The sequence below is a fragment of the Choristoneura fumiferana genome, chromosome Z, assembly GCF_025370935.1.
Source record: "Choristoneura fumiferana chromosome Z, NRCan_CFum_1, whole genome shotgun sequence".
Taxonomy (NCBI): Eukaryota; Metazoa; Arthropoda; class Insecta; order Lepidoptera; family Tortricidae; genus Choristoneura; species Choristoneura fumiferana.
In genome coordinates, this window is record NC_133472.1 from 3,157,342 (window position 1) to 3,172,849 (window position 15,508).

At 38.8% G+C, this 15,508-nt stretch overlaps 2 protein-coding genes across 2 annotated transcripts in view; one reads left to right on the top strand and one right to left on the bottom strand.

Moving 5' to 3' along the window:
• The first annotated feature begins 314 nt into the window (after positions 1 to 314).
• Positions 315 to 6,918, top strand: LOC141431862 (probable ribosome production factor 1). Its single transcript, XM_074093177.1, has 6 exons — positions 315 to 485; positions 556 to 679; positions 1,410 to 1,573; positions 3,244 to 3,448; positions 4,858 to 5,003; positions 5,911 to 6,918. Exons 1-6 carry the CDS (start codon positions 460 to 462, stop codon positions 6,086 to 6,088), a joined length of 843 nt encoding a protein of 280 aa, XP_073949278.1. The 5' UTR covers positions 315 to 459; the 3' UTR covers positions 6,089 to 6,918.
• Positions 6,919 to 7,747: 829 nt separating this feature from the next.
• LOC141432090 (uncharacterized) overlaps positions 7,748 to 15,508 on the bottom strand; it is a 29,769-nt gene continuing 22,008 nt past the window's right edge. The window contains exons 7-8 of the mRNA XM_074093531.1: positions 15,213 to 15,331; positions 7,748 to 14,460 (exon numbers count right to left, since the gene is read on the bottom strand). Of these exons, the coding sequence (XP_073949632.1) occupies positions 14,140 to 14,460; positions 15,213 to 15,331 (440 nt within the window). The 3' untranslated portion in view covers positions 7,748 to 14,139. The remainder of the gene's footprint in view (positions 14,461 to 15,212; positions 15,332 to 15,508) is intronic.

Below are 15,508 nucleotides of genomic sequence, written 5' to 3' on the forward strand. Positions count from 1 at the left end.
TTAATTAAACTAAATAACGAAAAAGGTTAACGTGCAGTCGAGTTCATAACCTTGTGAGCAAAAATTTTATTAAAAATAATCTGAACACGCTTCCACGCCGTTAACAATAGTCATGTTCAGATATTTTTGATAAAAATTTGGCGCACAAGTTTATGAACTCGACTGTATCGAATCAATAGATAATATTGTTATCCAGAAAATGAACACCTGAATAATCGATTACGATCGATTGGATTCTCATGATAACAAGCGTTGTGAACGTGCTCAGGGATGTCATTGTAAAAAAAAATAACTGTCAGTGTCACTGTCAAATTCCAGCTCACGAGTTGAGCGGTCGTGTTTGCGTCGCATGCAATTTATTATTTTACCAAACATAATTGAATAGAATATATAAATTTAATAGCAGCAGGAACTGTAAAAATCTAACTAACGATTAGTTTATTTCCGTAACCAGTTAAAATGGCGCGCGGAAAGGACAAAAAGAAGTAAGTGCATCAAACACGTGCTATGTTTACTTCTTGAAATTACCACGAGCTGACTTGAGTACTGTTTTAGGCGTAAACTAGAGAAGAAGCAAGAAGGCGACGATGTTCCGAAGCAGGTTCCGCACACTTTGGAGTCGCTGCGAGAGAAAGATGAGACGATGCTGGCGACAGCTGATGCGGAGGAACAGGAAGAGGTTAGGATTCTATAAACAGCATTTATTTATACCCGCAGCTATTCATGCGTTATCCATTTAAATAGATACACTGAATACATTAATTAAATTAAATTGATTCCATAAAATTAATAAACACGACATAACACACAATACTATGACAATGACTCTAACATAGAAAAACAGTAAAATATAAAATAAGCAACCCTGTCGTCGCAACTGACATTGGCCCAAGGCCTTAAGGCCGCCATTGAGGGTAATAATAATAATGATAATAACAAATAACCAATAAAAAAGTATTACTAATGTTACATTTTTAAAAGTGGAAACTGTTTTGGCTTATGTATCATCTAAATTAATTTATATTCAACTGTGTCATATGCTGTTTGTTTCCCAAATAAATAAATAAATCTAACTGTTGAATCAATATTCCAAGACTATTAAAGTATCATGAGAATTCCTAAAAACTACATAGCGATTTTCATTATCATTGCATATAGAACAGCTGCGCCAAATTTCATGTATTTGAATCCAGTGTTTTATATATTGAGACATTATCCCAATCCTGTTGGAATATCAGGATAAAAAGTAGCCTATTACATGTAAAGTATCCCATCCAAAACCGTCATGCCATTTTAGCACCCATGCATACAAACTTTCACATTTATAATATTATTGGGTGTTCTCCATTATCTGTTCAAATAACTATGAGTTGCATTTTTTTTAAACTCCATTTTCTCTCCATTTTCAGGCACAAAAAGACATGGAGCTGGACGAGCTATCGTCTTACTACCAGAATTCTTACGAGCCCAAAGTCCTTATTACATACTCGGACAACCCGCACAACAAGACCCGGATATTCGGACGCGAGCTCATGAGGATCATTCCCAATTCTATATCACGGTATAGACAGAGGTATGGAGTATATGAAATGTTTATTGATTATCTATTTTACCAATGCACAGTGCTAGATTAAGACTATTTCATGCCCTAAGCAATCCATGCCTGTGTACCCCTCCCCCCCATAAGTAACCTAGTATGGATGTTTAAAAAAATGTAACATATATATTTAGAAGGGTTAAGACCCCGAAGATCAACGCTCTAATCAATTTAAAATGCTCAGATTTTCAAACAGCGTTACCTTTTATATGCTAGCGATTTTTTTTTTGGTACTGTATGGTGCCCCCCAAGATGTGATGCCCTAAGCAATTGCTTAATTTGCTTATGGACTATTCGAGTACTGCCCATGCATGCTGGCTTGCAGGGGTAATTATCAACATATTTATTTATATCAATATATATACATGTTCATTCTATTGCTAGCACTATTTTTCACGAAACTGCTCTAGTAAAGGATTGCTTATGCATGGAATTCTAACCAATCATCCCCGTCCTTGGTATAATCATTAAATACTCGTAAAGCCGTAGATATAAATGTCTTGCTAGTAATAGATTTGAATTTTGCATCTGTTTGATCAGTAATATGTTTCAGAATTTTATTTTAATTTCTTCGTTTTGTTATGTTATCTTTGGGAAATCTCGTGTTTTTGAATCTTAGCAAATAACTCCCAGCAAAGCTCACCTTGATACTTATTATTGCCAAAAGCAAATTTATACCTTGAGTTTACACTCAGGCCACTATTGCACAATGGTTCATGGTATCATGGTGGTGGTGTTATGGGCATTACAGTTTATCACTTTAGGCATTGCTTACAATACATATCAAAAAGTTGATTTTTCAATGAAGAGTATGAAAGCTTGTCTAAAATTGGCATAAATTTTAACATCTGCTGCAAAGCGAACTGATTAAATTAAAACTATTAATATTGGGATAAAATTTAAACTACTGGTTCTGTGAGGTGTGAGGGACCTTGTTGGACGGCTGAAATATAATAGCTCATGGCTCTGCTATTTTGAAATAAACCGAAAACTATTACAAACACATAGACAACATGAAGCATGATAGCAAGAGAGTGTGCCAGTGCGGTTGCGAATTTTTTAAACCATCATTATTTATGGGTCAAACATTTTTTTCTCGTTTGTTATTCTGTCCTGTTGTCCAACAAGAAACTTATAATATATGCTACTAATGTGCTTAGGAGATAGTCCATAAAATTATGGGCTAGTAATTATGACAAAAATGTACGCTCAATGATTTTTAACCACAGAAAACATAGAAACTCGTGGTTCTTAAGAATTGTCCAGCAGACGTAACCATGGTAACAAGGTACAAGAAAAAGTTGATTGACTGTTACCTATATGAAAGTCAACCAAAGGGCATGCGGTTCACCTGACGTTAAGTGTTCACCTTTAATCACCTTTTAGGTATAAGCATTAATACAGTGATCCGGACAACTATACACATGTTTTCGCTCGTATTTTACTATCAGGACAGCTAAGAAGTGGAATGCTCTGCCAGCTTCTGTCTTCTCTGATCCCTACAATCTGGCCATCTTAAAATCTAGGGTGAATGAGCCTTTATAAGCAAGTGCTCGATATTAGTCTAGAATCTAGATCTTCACTTACCACCAGGCATGATCATGGTCAAAGCCAATTTTAGTGTAAAATAAAATCTTATCTTCCAGGTCATCGGTAAAACGCATAGTGCAGTCTGCCGTACGCGAGCAAGTGACAGACGTGATCATTGTCAACGAGAACCAGAAGCAGCCCAACGGGTTCCTGCTGATCCACCTGCCGGATGGCCCCACCGCCCACTTCAGACTGTCCAGCTGCAAGATAACACCGGAGCTGCGGAAGGATTACAAGGAAATTACTAATCACAGGCCGGAGGTACGTTAGATAGATTAGACTGACTAGTTGACCGAGTCGGGTCGCCTTGTATTACGTCTCTAGGCTTATGTGCTCGTAGGTTTGGAATAGTTAATTTATCTACGCTACTTACTACCTACCTAGATTTTGTTTTAGAAATACAATCGTACCTATGACGCCGCCCTGACAAGACAGGGCGGCAGAATTTAAGGGCTCGCAACGCACCTGTGATACCCCTCACATTGGCAGGTGTCCATGGCCGGAGGTTGCTTCCCATCAGGCGACCCACAAGCTCGTTATCTATAATATAAAAGTGAACCGCCAGAACAGGAAACAACGTGACAGAGCAGGATGGCGCTCTACAACACCATTTTGACACGTTTCTCCCAAACAACGCATTATTTCTCTGGAATTTTAAAGCAATTCTATTCTTTACCTTGGAATCGCGAAAAACTTGAGAAAATATGATATTGGTGTGTACATTTTGCCAAAAACGAGCGATCTATTATTTATGCCAGTGTTGCCATTCAGGGAAAAAGAAATCTATTCATTATCCTGCATTGCAGTCTGTAAAGCTCTTTACCTATTCATTGCCGCGCTCCAGATTACGCTGCAGGGCTACTACGAAACTGGAAGTTCGTGTCGTGCGGTCCCTCTGACACTTGGACGGTACGATACCTTCGAGTTTCGTAGTAGCCCTGCTGGGCTTACAGTCATGAAATTTGGTATGTAGATAGCTGGATGACTGATATAACACATAGGCTACTTTTATTTCAATATTCCCACGGGATAGTTGTTCTTAACACAAAACCTCAATGAAGATTACGATACAAATTTTAGGATTTCCTACGGGAATTTTGTAAAATCCAGGAATTTCAATTGTAACTACCAGATCGAATAGTTTACTGGACGAAAAATTATTATTTTAGAAAGGTACCTACATGGGGCGGCGGAAATAAAGTGGCCTAAAGTCATAAATAGTTATTTGTGTCACAAGGGAACAAAATGATGTATTTTCGGCGAGGGCGTACATTGAATCCAGAATTTAGCGAAGGATTCTACAATAGAATCCTGAGCGTAGATTCGTCCTGAGCTAATGAGGGATTCAAGTGTTAACGCCCAAGATGAAAATAATTTTGCTCCCGAGTGGCTCATACAACTTTTCACACCAAGCATTAAGAAACTTGAAAAATATATATCTAAATATCATTAAAGAACAACCAGCATAAAAAATAGCGTGGCTTTACAATTATCAACTGCAATAAAACACTTAGAAAAGCCTAACAGAAAAGTTGCACTTTGCTCCCTCTCGTCAAGGAAAAGTTACTCTTCTGAAAGAGAGGTGTGAAAAAATATAAATCTGGCACTGCCTAGAAGGTTGACCCTCGGTTGGGAAGTCGTGCGTCCTGCTGTAACAAACGTGTGCGCAGGTCCTCCTGAACAACTTCGGCACGCGTCTCGGTCTGACGGTGGGCCGCATGCTGGGCGCGCTGTTCCACTACGAGCCGCAGTTCCGCGGCCGGCGCGCCGTCACCTTCCACAATCAGCGCGACTACATATTCTTCCGGCACCACAGGTACCCTAACACGCCAGCTTCATGTTTTATGTATTAATTTAGGGCTAGGAAAATTATTCAACTTTAGTAATCAACGCATCCATACTAATATTATAAATGCGAAAGTGTTTGTGTTTGTATGTTTGTCCGTCTTTCACGTCGAAACGGAGCGACGGATCGACGTGATTTTTGGCATAGAGATAGTTTATGGGCCAGAGAGTGGGCCAGCCGTTACGATCGTGCGGGTTAATTACATTTGAATTTGACATCTCTTGCATTTGAATTTTGAACTTGACATGGATTGTACATAAAGTCCACTGTCGTAATTCTTTTCATACTTGGCTGGGTTCGAAAGGGGTAGGCTACTTTTTATCCTGGAAAAATGCACAGTTTAGTGACAGTTTTCGAGGGAACAGCGCGCGAGAACCGAATTCCACGCGGGCGAAGCCGCGGGCAAAAGCTGGTATTTTATAAAACAAACAGTTCCTTAGTCGTTCCAACTCCGATCGAATCAAAGTGAAAAGCGGTGTGTAAAACTCTAGCATTAAACCCATTTTCCCCTAGACGTGTCTATCCACTCGGGCGGAGACCCAGGCCTCAAAAAAGGTTGTGGTCACAGCCACCAGAAAATCGGCTAAGTGCGAGTCGGAGTACGAACGCACTCATGGACAATCATGACTCATGCAACGACTTTTGAATTTAATTATTGGTTCCTTTTTTATCATCAGATCTCAATAGACCGTAAAAATGTATCGTCACCAATCTATTAGGGTTGTGGGCATGCCCAACGTGCCCACAACGGTGGATCCGCCCATGTATCCACTCTCGCCGTACCGGCTCGGGTGGCTATATGAACGTCTCGGGTAAAACGGCTCGTTTTATGCTCTTGTTGTACAATCTAATTTGAAGTGCGTCTTTTGATTTGTAGGTATGAGTTCACGAAAGACGGCAAGCGCGCGCGTCTGTGCGAGTTAGGCCCGCGGTTTACTCTGAAGCTGATCTCCCTACAGCAGGGCACCTTCGCTTCCAAGACCGGAGACTTTGAGTGGATCATAGCCGGCCGGCGGCACCAGATGGAGACGTCGCGGCGACGTTTCTTCTTGTAAAGCGACGTTTTTTATTGTAAGGCGACGTTTCTTCTTGTGAAGCGACGTTGCTTCTTGTAAAGGTCTATACACATTACACCGTATCATACCATGACCGTAATAGCAACGTGGCAAGTAAAATTATATTCTTTGTGTTGAAAAGCATGAGGCTATGCCCACTAGCACGTTCTGTAACCAACAGTCGCCGTCGCGTGTCCGGATGCGTTTGACACTCCGTCTGACACATTCCTATTACGTTCGTGGTATCATACGGTGTAATGTATAGAGACCTTAAGGCGACGTTACTTCTTGTAAAGCGACGTTTTTTATTGTAAGGCGACGTTTCTTGTAAGACTTGTACGGTGTTGTTAAGAAATATTTTTGTAAAGCAACGGCTTTAGCCGATCAAAAAACGTTTTATTTCCACACAATAAGCGCAAAAACGACGTTGCTCGGCTCGGCCGACACAAAACGACATTTACCGATGCAAAAACGTCTTTTTCACGCTTATTGCTCGGACATAAAGCGTTTTTTTGATCTGCTAAAGCCGATTCCGCGTCGTTAGTTATGGCTAATCCCTAAAACGACGTTTTGTAAGAAGACGTTCTTTGTAAAGCGACGCTGCTTCTTGTAAGGCGACGTTTCTTGTTAGTCAACGTCTCTTTATGAATGCAGTACAACTTGTTAGGATATCTAATTGTACCCAAAAATCGTTTTTCCGATACAGTGAAAACCAGTTTTCTCCAGTGGTAACCAGTTTTGGGTGGCCTATTTGCTATAGTTTAAGTTTATAATGTATTTAATTGTCGTTCATTAACTATGTGTTAATAAAGGTGATCTAGTATGTTTAATTAAGTACTTCATTTGTCGCACCCTGCAACCTACCTGAATTATTTTAGCGAAATCCTTCATACGACAAATTCATTCAATAGTATATGGTTGAGCGTTTGTGGTACACAAAATCTACACAGTACACACCATTCTACCAAGGTAATAAGAATTAATGTACAGTCAATCTTTGACGTCTGCAAGAATATTATCCATTTTAAATGTCTTAAAGACCTTTCCACACTGACTGATGTTTCGTTTAACTATTATTTGACTTTACAGATTATTTTGCATGACAGTTCAATAGGCATTCATTGGGAAATTTAGTGTGTATTATTTTTCGAATTCGAATACAAATCTCTTTTAGTATATGTACAGTTTACCGCAATATAATTGAGTATAAAAACAAAAAAAAACGTTATTGTTCGAATATTCGAATGTATTTATTTATTTTGCTACCCTTACCGAGTGCCACGAAATTCGGACGTTGATACCGATGTTTAGGGGCTGTTTCACCATCCATTGATTACTGTTAACTGACGGTTAAATGTGATGCCGTCTCCGTCTATCCGAACAAAACAAATAGAGACGGCATCACAGTTAACCGTCAGTTAACAGTTAACACATATCAATGGATGGTGAAACAGCCTCTAAGTCATGATTAAATTTGTTAGACTGTACAGTCATCAGCACCAATATCTGGCAATAAAGCGTGCATAAATATCAGATACGACTCTATTTCGTAGACTGTAGGACGTACCAGATATTTTTGAACGCACCGCTGTGGCCTGTGGCAGATATTAATGCAGACTGTATACACGAATTAAAGGATAACGAAATTAAACGCAGAAACACCAATTAAATATTTAATGAAAAACTTATCCCATAGTCTATGAAATAATATGTAACTATAAAAACAATACAAGGCACTACAGCTATGTATATAACAATATTTGGCACGTTGCACATCAAATTTTTTACGCATCACAGAGCACATTAACTTAGTAAAAAAATATAAAATGGCGAGCGGACTCCCAGTACAACCTATCGAGGGCAATTATGTACGTTTTGGCGAAATATGGTTGTTTCCTGGATCATATTTGCTTCACTCATAGATATTACTGATTGAGACTCGTATGTTTCTCTGTTTCTTGTGAATCCATACCTACTGTATCTATATTGTCGTAAACGAATGTTCTAGTTACTATTATTACGTATCTACTGTGGTAACCTATTATTCGCCATGTAACATTTTAGTTCAGTGTACAATTGTTGTTAATTAAGGCTGGTTGGTTTCCTGAATAAATAAATAAAAAAAAAAACGGGCGACACTTTAACGGCCCGGATAATACCGACATGGAAATACCGACCCTCTAGTTCGAGAACAAGCCCATAGAAACTGACACGAGCTTCTATGGGCGTGTACACGAAAAACAGGGTCGGTATTATCCGGGCCACTAAATAGTGACCCACGAAATCTACATATTCAGTTCGTCGGTTAGTTAACCCTTTTCCAGGCCCCGCTAATTTAGACACGCTACTACAAAATGAATCATAGTTTTATATTGTTTAGCTATGAGGGATTAATTTAAATAAGACAAATATTTTTAACAACTTCAATTGAATTTGTACCTTATTGCAACTTTAGCAAGGTCGAATATTTGTATACATTTTATGTGGTGCTGTATGCACTACGCCTGAAAAGGGTTGAAATTATGAGAAAATATTGGAATCGTATTTTTTTGCCAATCAAACAAAAAATTACAAGGATGGATGAAGCGCTTCCAAGCTCGGGAGCGGGGGCCGGTGACGTGAGTGTTGCACGGCGTGACGTCACTGGTAACTTTAACTGGCCATTATTACTATTATAGTTAAAGTTCCGCTGCTACTAGAGCTGGGACGCCATGCTGATTCCCCGCGAGTATGCAGCGAATTCGTACGCGCTCGCGGTGAATTCGTTACGCGCTCGCCTCGCTTTCAACTCGCCCGCAAATCGCAAGTGTGATAAGGGCCTAAAAACGGTGGTTTCAGGCAAGACGCTTTGTAAAAAAACGCATCGTAATCGCTCCGTCTTATAGAGAGCCACGATGCCACAGACAGAAATTGGCGTAAAACTTTAAACGCCCCTCTTTAGGTTAGCGGTTGCTGCACGAAACCGAATTATTTGGCAAGAGTTTGGTGCAAACGGATTTACAATACCATGGATAAACAAGGCCGGGTCATCCTGGGGGTTACGACCCCCTCCTAGAGTTGTGGATAATGCTTATTTCGAGGCTTAAAGACACGACTATATTTGAGAATGAGGGCTATCGTTTTTTGTCTCACTAGATGGCGCACTGTTGCGTGAGGTTTTTAAGTGTGGCTTTCAGAGTCTGTTATTACGGGTGTGAAAACAAAGTTTAGATTAAAATCATATTTAATACACCTTAAAACCGTACCATAAAAATATCGAGCATGCCACAGTGTTGCATAGTCCCCGTTTTGTTCGGAAAAAAGGGAGGACAAAGGTTTCCTAAAGACAAAACTGTCTCAAAACACAGACATTCATTGCCCCGGAACGCATATTTGCCATAATTAATTTCAGATATTGCAAAATATTCACAAAAATATTCTAATTATAAATAAACCCGCGTAGCTCATCCAAAAACTATGAGATTTGACATTTCGGAGACCTCACGCCACACTAGCGCCTCTAGTGGCGAATTCATACGCGATAGCCCTCATTGAATTGGCTTATTTTATGCGTATGGATGCAAGCCTCGAGAGACTTCAGGGTTCGAGTCTTTAAGCCTCGAAATTACCATTTTTCACAACACTACCCCTCCTGGCTATATAGCTGGATCTGCCCCTGTAAATAAACGGGGAAAAAAAAAAAAACAGCCTAAAACGAAGGCACTTCCCTACTAACACATACAATCTATAGCTTTATACAATGTACAGTCGTCAACATTTAATATATTATTTGGATAATTACTACCACTTTCAGGGCTAAATAGCTCGGGCTTGTTAGATATAACAACATTTGGAATAATGATATGTTTGTGTGAGAGTACAGTAGAGAGATTTCTCTCCAGGCAGGTGTTATGCCTGGGGACCGAAGTCCGAAGGAAGAGCGTTGAAAGTTGTATACAGGATGGCCCATTTAGATCGGTCAGTATGGGAAAATCTGAAACTATAAGACATACAAAGATCTGTTCTTAGGAACCTGTCATCGATTTTAATAACAAGAAAAACTGCATTCATACATTTTAAAACAATGCATTTTCTTTATTCTAGATATCGTGTTTCTCAGTAACATTTATTGCTTGACCTACACTATCGATATCCAAATAGAAAGAATTATGTAACTTTTTTTTTTCAAAACTACCTGGTTCGATTCCCGAACAAGTTTTTTTTTATGTTTGAATGCAATTTTCTTATTACTAAAATCGATCACATGGTTCCTAAGATCTTCATATGTCCCATACTGACCGATCTAAATGAGCCACCCTGTATATGTATATGCACCCGAGTTGAGAATCTTCGATAGCGCCATGTAGGATTTGGGGTTTCTTTATTTGCTCACTAGATGGCGTCAGAAGTCGCTACATTTCGATTAACTCAAGAAATAAACTCACGGGATTAATACGGTTATAACATGTTGTTATATCATAATACGCCCTAAAATATTATTTAAATTACCCACAAGTGGTAATAGTTACAGAACATCGCAATCGCGAGAGTTCAACAATATTATAACATTATATTCAACAAAATAACAATTCCTTCATTCGTTGTCTAAAGTTTTAGTTTATTACAACCAACACGTAGTTATCTGATCAATTTATTATAGACCGAACTGGTACGTATCAAATGACTTAACTTTTGAGTCTTTACTAATGTAAAAAATACGTAATTTATATTTGGTATAATGTAGTTTTCTCGGACATGTCTACAGGATTTAGCTTTGCCTAACCTAAACCAGTCCTACATAACATTCAACAAAAAAATCGTCTAATTACAGAAAAAATATATTTATCAAATGATCATTATTGTATTTCGATCATTATTATTTTTAAACTTTATGTATTTTCCCGTTCCAAAAGCGGACCGACAGTATTGACAATTTTTCTTAAATTATTAATAATTTTTCGTACATACCCCAATTAAAATTATAATACTATGGAATTGATATGTTACATCTTTTTCGACCACAAACCATAACTCTGAGTCTGAGATAAATATGATAGTTGATAGCATTGAGCATAATAATAACTAAATTTAAATTTCGGCTGAAAACCAAATCATCTTTGAAGATTTTTAATTGTTATGAAATAAATAAAAAGCTAAGCACCCGAGTTGATAAATAAGTGACGTCATAGCTCGCTATTTCTATAAAAAAATTATGGGAAAATCGCTTCTTGGCATCTAGTAAAAATATTATATTATCTAAAGTATTCAATTCACTAAATTAATTAGAAAATCCACCTAAATTCGTCAAACTTAATTAAAAATATTTTTCTAGTCAAAATAACAGGATCTAATTATTTCACTAAGTTACGTTTCGCAAATGCATAATTTCACAAACTCATTTATCTGCTGAATTCATAAAGGGAGGGGTTCAAGAAGTTTTCGGTTCTCGATCCATAACTTCCATCCATCCCAGCCTATATACATACGTCCCACTGCTGGGCACAGGCCTCCTCTCAGAACAAGAGGGCTTGGGCCATAGTTCCACCGCGGGCCCATCGGGAACTTCACAGGCACCATTGAATTGCTTCGCAGGTTTGTGCAGGTTTCCTCACGATGTTTTCCTTCACCGCAAAGCTCGTGGTAAATTTCAAATGTAATTCCTCACATGAATTTCGAAAAACTCAGAGGTGCGAGCCGGGGCCTGAACCCACGATCCTCTGTTTGAGAGGCGATAGGTCAAACCACTAGGCCACCACGGCTTCCTTTGCCTTCTTATCTTCATTTGCCTTGTTTTTTATATATTTGCATACACTTGGCAGGCTTCACCTGATGCGACAAGACATTCCTAACAATTTTCTCTAAAGCCATCAAATTTTCAAAAACTTTGCGATAGGCATCCTGTAAACTCCATATATGTAAGGTTTATTTTGTAAAATACAGGAATTATTGACTACATTTGCACACGTCGTCAGGTTACGTTAGCTTCATAATTCATTTAAACAGTTAATATATGCTGATGGAATAGTTTGAGCAAAACATGCATTTGCTTTTTTTTTGAAACGATTGACCCAAATAAACGTACAAATATATACAAAAATACAGTGTCATGCTGCAAAGATCAGTCAAAATCTAATATCTAATACAAACCGTCATATACAAACAAACATAGCACCTAGCGATACAAAAATATATTTATTGCGTGAACTAATACCGTTGACATCTATGTACCGTCAGCCAAATAGGTAAGTGGTCTATCAATTTTTAAACACGTTCCTATCAAATGAATAATTGACAAGATTTCATATTTCTAAGACTATAATTTGATTCGTTCTCTGTATTCTGTTTGGAAAGAGAAAAACGCTGATTATTTTAAAATTTCGCTACAACTAATAATTAATTTATTACATTTTTTTTAAGATGTGCTTATTCTCAAAGGGCATAACTCCAAAACTACGACACAATAGATCCATTACTTTTGTCTAGTCTCTTAAAAAAAAGATCACGTAAATCTGACGTAGACGTTGCATAGAGACGTTGTCAAAATTATGACGGCTCCTTTTTCTGGTGAAAAAGGCAAAGGAAACATATCTATTCTGTCGTAGTGTTGGAAAATTCAGCCATATTTTTTAAATTTTTTTGTATTTTTTTAAATATGGAGAAATCAATTATAATAAATATTTTCCCATGTTCAGGAGGCAAAACTCTTTCGATTCCTGTAGTAATTTACAGGTGTTAAAAAAATGAAATCTTGTCAATTATGTCGCTAAAGTTGAACTTTCTAGTCGACAGACACGTCTATTGGCATTATGGTTTTATGACATGCAAACGATTATCAACTTGAGGGTGGTATACCACATTTGGCTGATGGCACCTTACGGCACTAGACTGGCTGTTTGGAACAAAACCCGCGGCGCATCCATCATCAACCGCTGTCACGGACGTCAACAAACTATAGGGAAACGGTTCACAAATCCGCGCTGTGAACAAATTTTGTGCGTCGTTTTGATGTAAAAAAACATGCAGTCTATACATAGATGTCGATGTCTAATACGTCTCAGCCTCTACAGAGCGGGCGATGAGTGCGAAACTTGAAAGCCGCAATCACCAACGGATACGGACTGATAAAGAATCGATACATGTCGACGATTTTCCATTTGTACTGAATGATAGTAAATCCTATCCAAAGATTAAAATAATAATATACGGATTACACCAGCACAATTGGGAATATTACGCAAAGGTCTGCGCAGGGGGCGACACCAGCACCAACCGTAAACAAACCGCCATGACAACGTCAGTTCTTTTTATAATTTGTCGCCATGACGGATCATGATCATGGCAATATATATTAGTAACGTTAGAGCTATATTTCCAAAAAAAAAATGAAATAATAGAATATTATGGCATCCTACGGACATTTATCCTCCCGAGTCCTCGCGTATTTTATAAAGGACCAATTAACACTGAGAATAACGGCCGAATGTGCTTTATAAAGTACAAACTGTTCATTGAATAAAGAACACAATACTTTAGACTACCGCGGTCGTTACTAATTTAATTCACAAAATTGAATAAAGAATTCTAAGAATTTTGAAATAATATCCAAAATAATAAAGCAGGTCAACCACGTCCAGGTCTTAAACACTGTTTTTAAAAAAATGTCAGGACTCAGAAGGTTAAGACATTCAAAAAACTGTATACGGCTTGTGCTAGTACTGCATTCTGACGGCAGAACAGTGCAGTAACATTCCACATTATCGCTAATTACCCAACTGCGAAAAAGGAGGGTTATTTATCTCTTTGCCTCTAAGGTAAATATACAGCATTTTGCGGCGTTTTTTGTCATTACCGTTTCGACAAGAATTATTGAAAAATATAGAACTAAAGACAATACCGATGCAAAATCTAGCGCATTCAAAATTCTTGCGACTTATCCCTCTGTCGTGCTAACAACCGTGGGATGGTAATGACATTTAACCGGACGGTTAAAACGCTCAAATATTCGGCCTCTAGCGCCCGTTCTGAAGAGATCCCAAGACAATAAAGCCGTATGACTTGGCCCGCCAGTAAGCTCAGACGATTTGCTCCTGGCTTTCAGCCGGCATGGCCTTCGCGCTGTGACAGCACGTGATCTGCGGGCTGTTCTCTCTGACCTGGACGTCCTGGGAGCCGGAGCTGCCGTCCTCTTTGCAGCAGCCCTTATGCTCGTGAACCACTATAGTTGTTTCCACTTGATTGTCCTTTTTGCAGCACTGGTCGCCCAGTAACTGAGCCTCGACGCTTGGCTCTTTGTCGTGACAGTGTTTTGGAGTCTCTTGCTTTTTCGCCCGAGCTACTTTGGAGGGGCAAGTTTTGGCGCCGTAGTAGCATGTGTTGGAATCCTGTGCGGCGTCCTGCGGGAAAAGTGTTAATTGAAAAGTAGTTACAATCTTGCGTGCGATTGGCTTGTTTAGTTGCTCAACCAATTGGGTGGATCGACTATTTGTTGTTGTTATCCTGTCCCGTCAGCGAGGGGACAAAAGTAGTACAGTTTGATAGAAGAAATGTTCTGTGTCTACCTACACAACACTCTATGTAGGTTTTTTCAGCAGTCCATTTCGCCTTATCGGGTTTGACCACGCAATCCTTGAATATGCCCTTGCTAATTGTTACATATTTGCTGTGAGTTATTTTCAAAAAGTGTTTTTCAATAAAAAAACACATCAAGATCGCTTACCTTTTTTCTAATGCTATAACGAGAAAAAAAACATCCCCACTGTAAATCTATCGGAAGTACCCTACATTTATTTTATATTTTTTTTATTTTAATACTTTGTCGGCGTAACTGACATGTACATATATCCAAGCCAAATTACATTTTTCTAGTACTAACGGTCTCTGAGCTTAGCCGCGGACACACTGACAGCGAAACTATAAGGGTTCCCAATTGGCTACGGAACCCTAAAAACAATATAGTAAAGGGCCTGTAGCTGAGAAGTGGGTTGTACCACCAGCCAAATATGTGGTCTACCACCCTAAAGTTGATAATCGTTTGCATGTCACAAAACAATAATGCCAATAGACGTATAGTCTGTCAACAGTACAGCTTGTTCGAAAATTGATAGACCACTTATTTGGCTGATGGTACCTGAGAAGTGGGTTGTACCTGAGAAGTGCTGGCCCTGAAGTAGTGAGACGGCTGTATGCAGGTGCGTGTCTGGCAGATGAAGAAGTCCGATTCTGAGCTGAGTGACGCGTCGAGCAACGGTGGGGTGGAGTTCTCAGCTGGAAACAGGGAGAGATCAGAAAACGCCTTTGGCTGCGTTTCTATCAGAGATGTGCGAGTGTTGCGAGGATGTTTTTCATGGACCAATCGCTTCATTTACCTATCTTTGCTAGTGTTGGTAAAAACTCAAGTCTATTGAGTGTTTATTTATAAGACTCGACTTAGTTTTTTAGGCT

Excerpts from the sequence above, each read along its gene's own strand:
- LOC141431862 (XM_074093177.1), top strand. The coding sequence starts at position 460 with ATGGCGCGCGGAAAGGACAAAAAGAA. Across the intron at positions 1,574-3,243 it reads ATATCACGGTATAGACAGAG|GTCATCGGTAAAACGCATAG; the intron begins GTATGGAGTATA and ends CTTATCTTCCAG. Across the intron at positions 5,004-5,910 it reads ATATTCTTCCGGCACCACAG|GTATGAGTTCACGAAAGACG; the intron begins GTACCCTAACAC and ends TTTGATTTGTAG.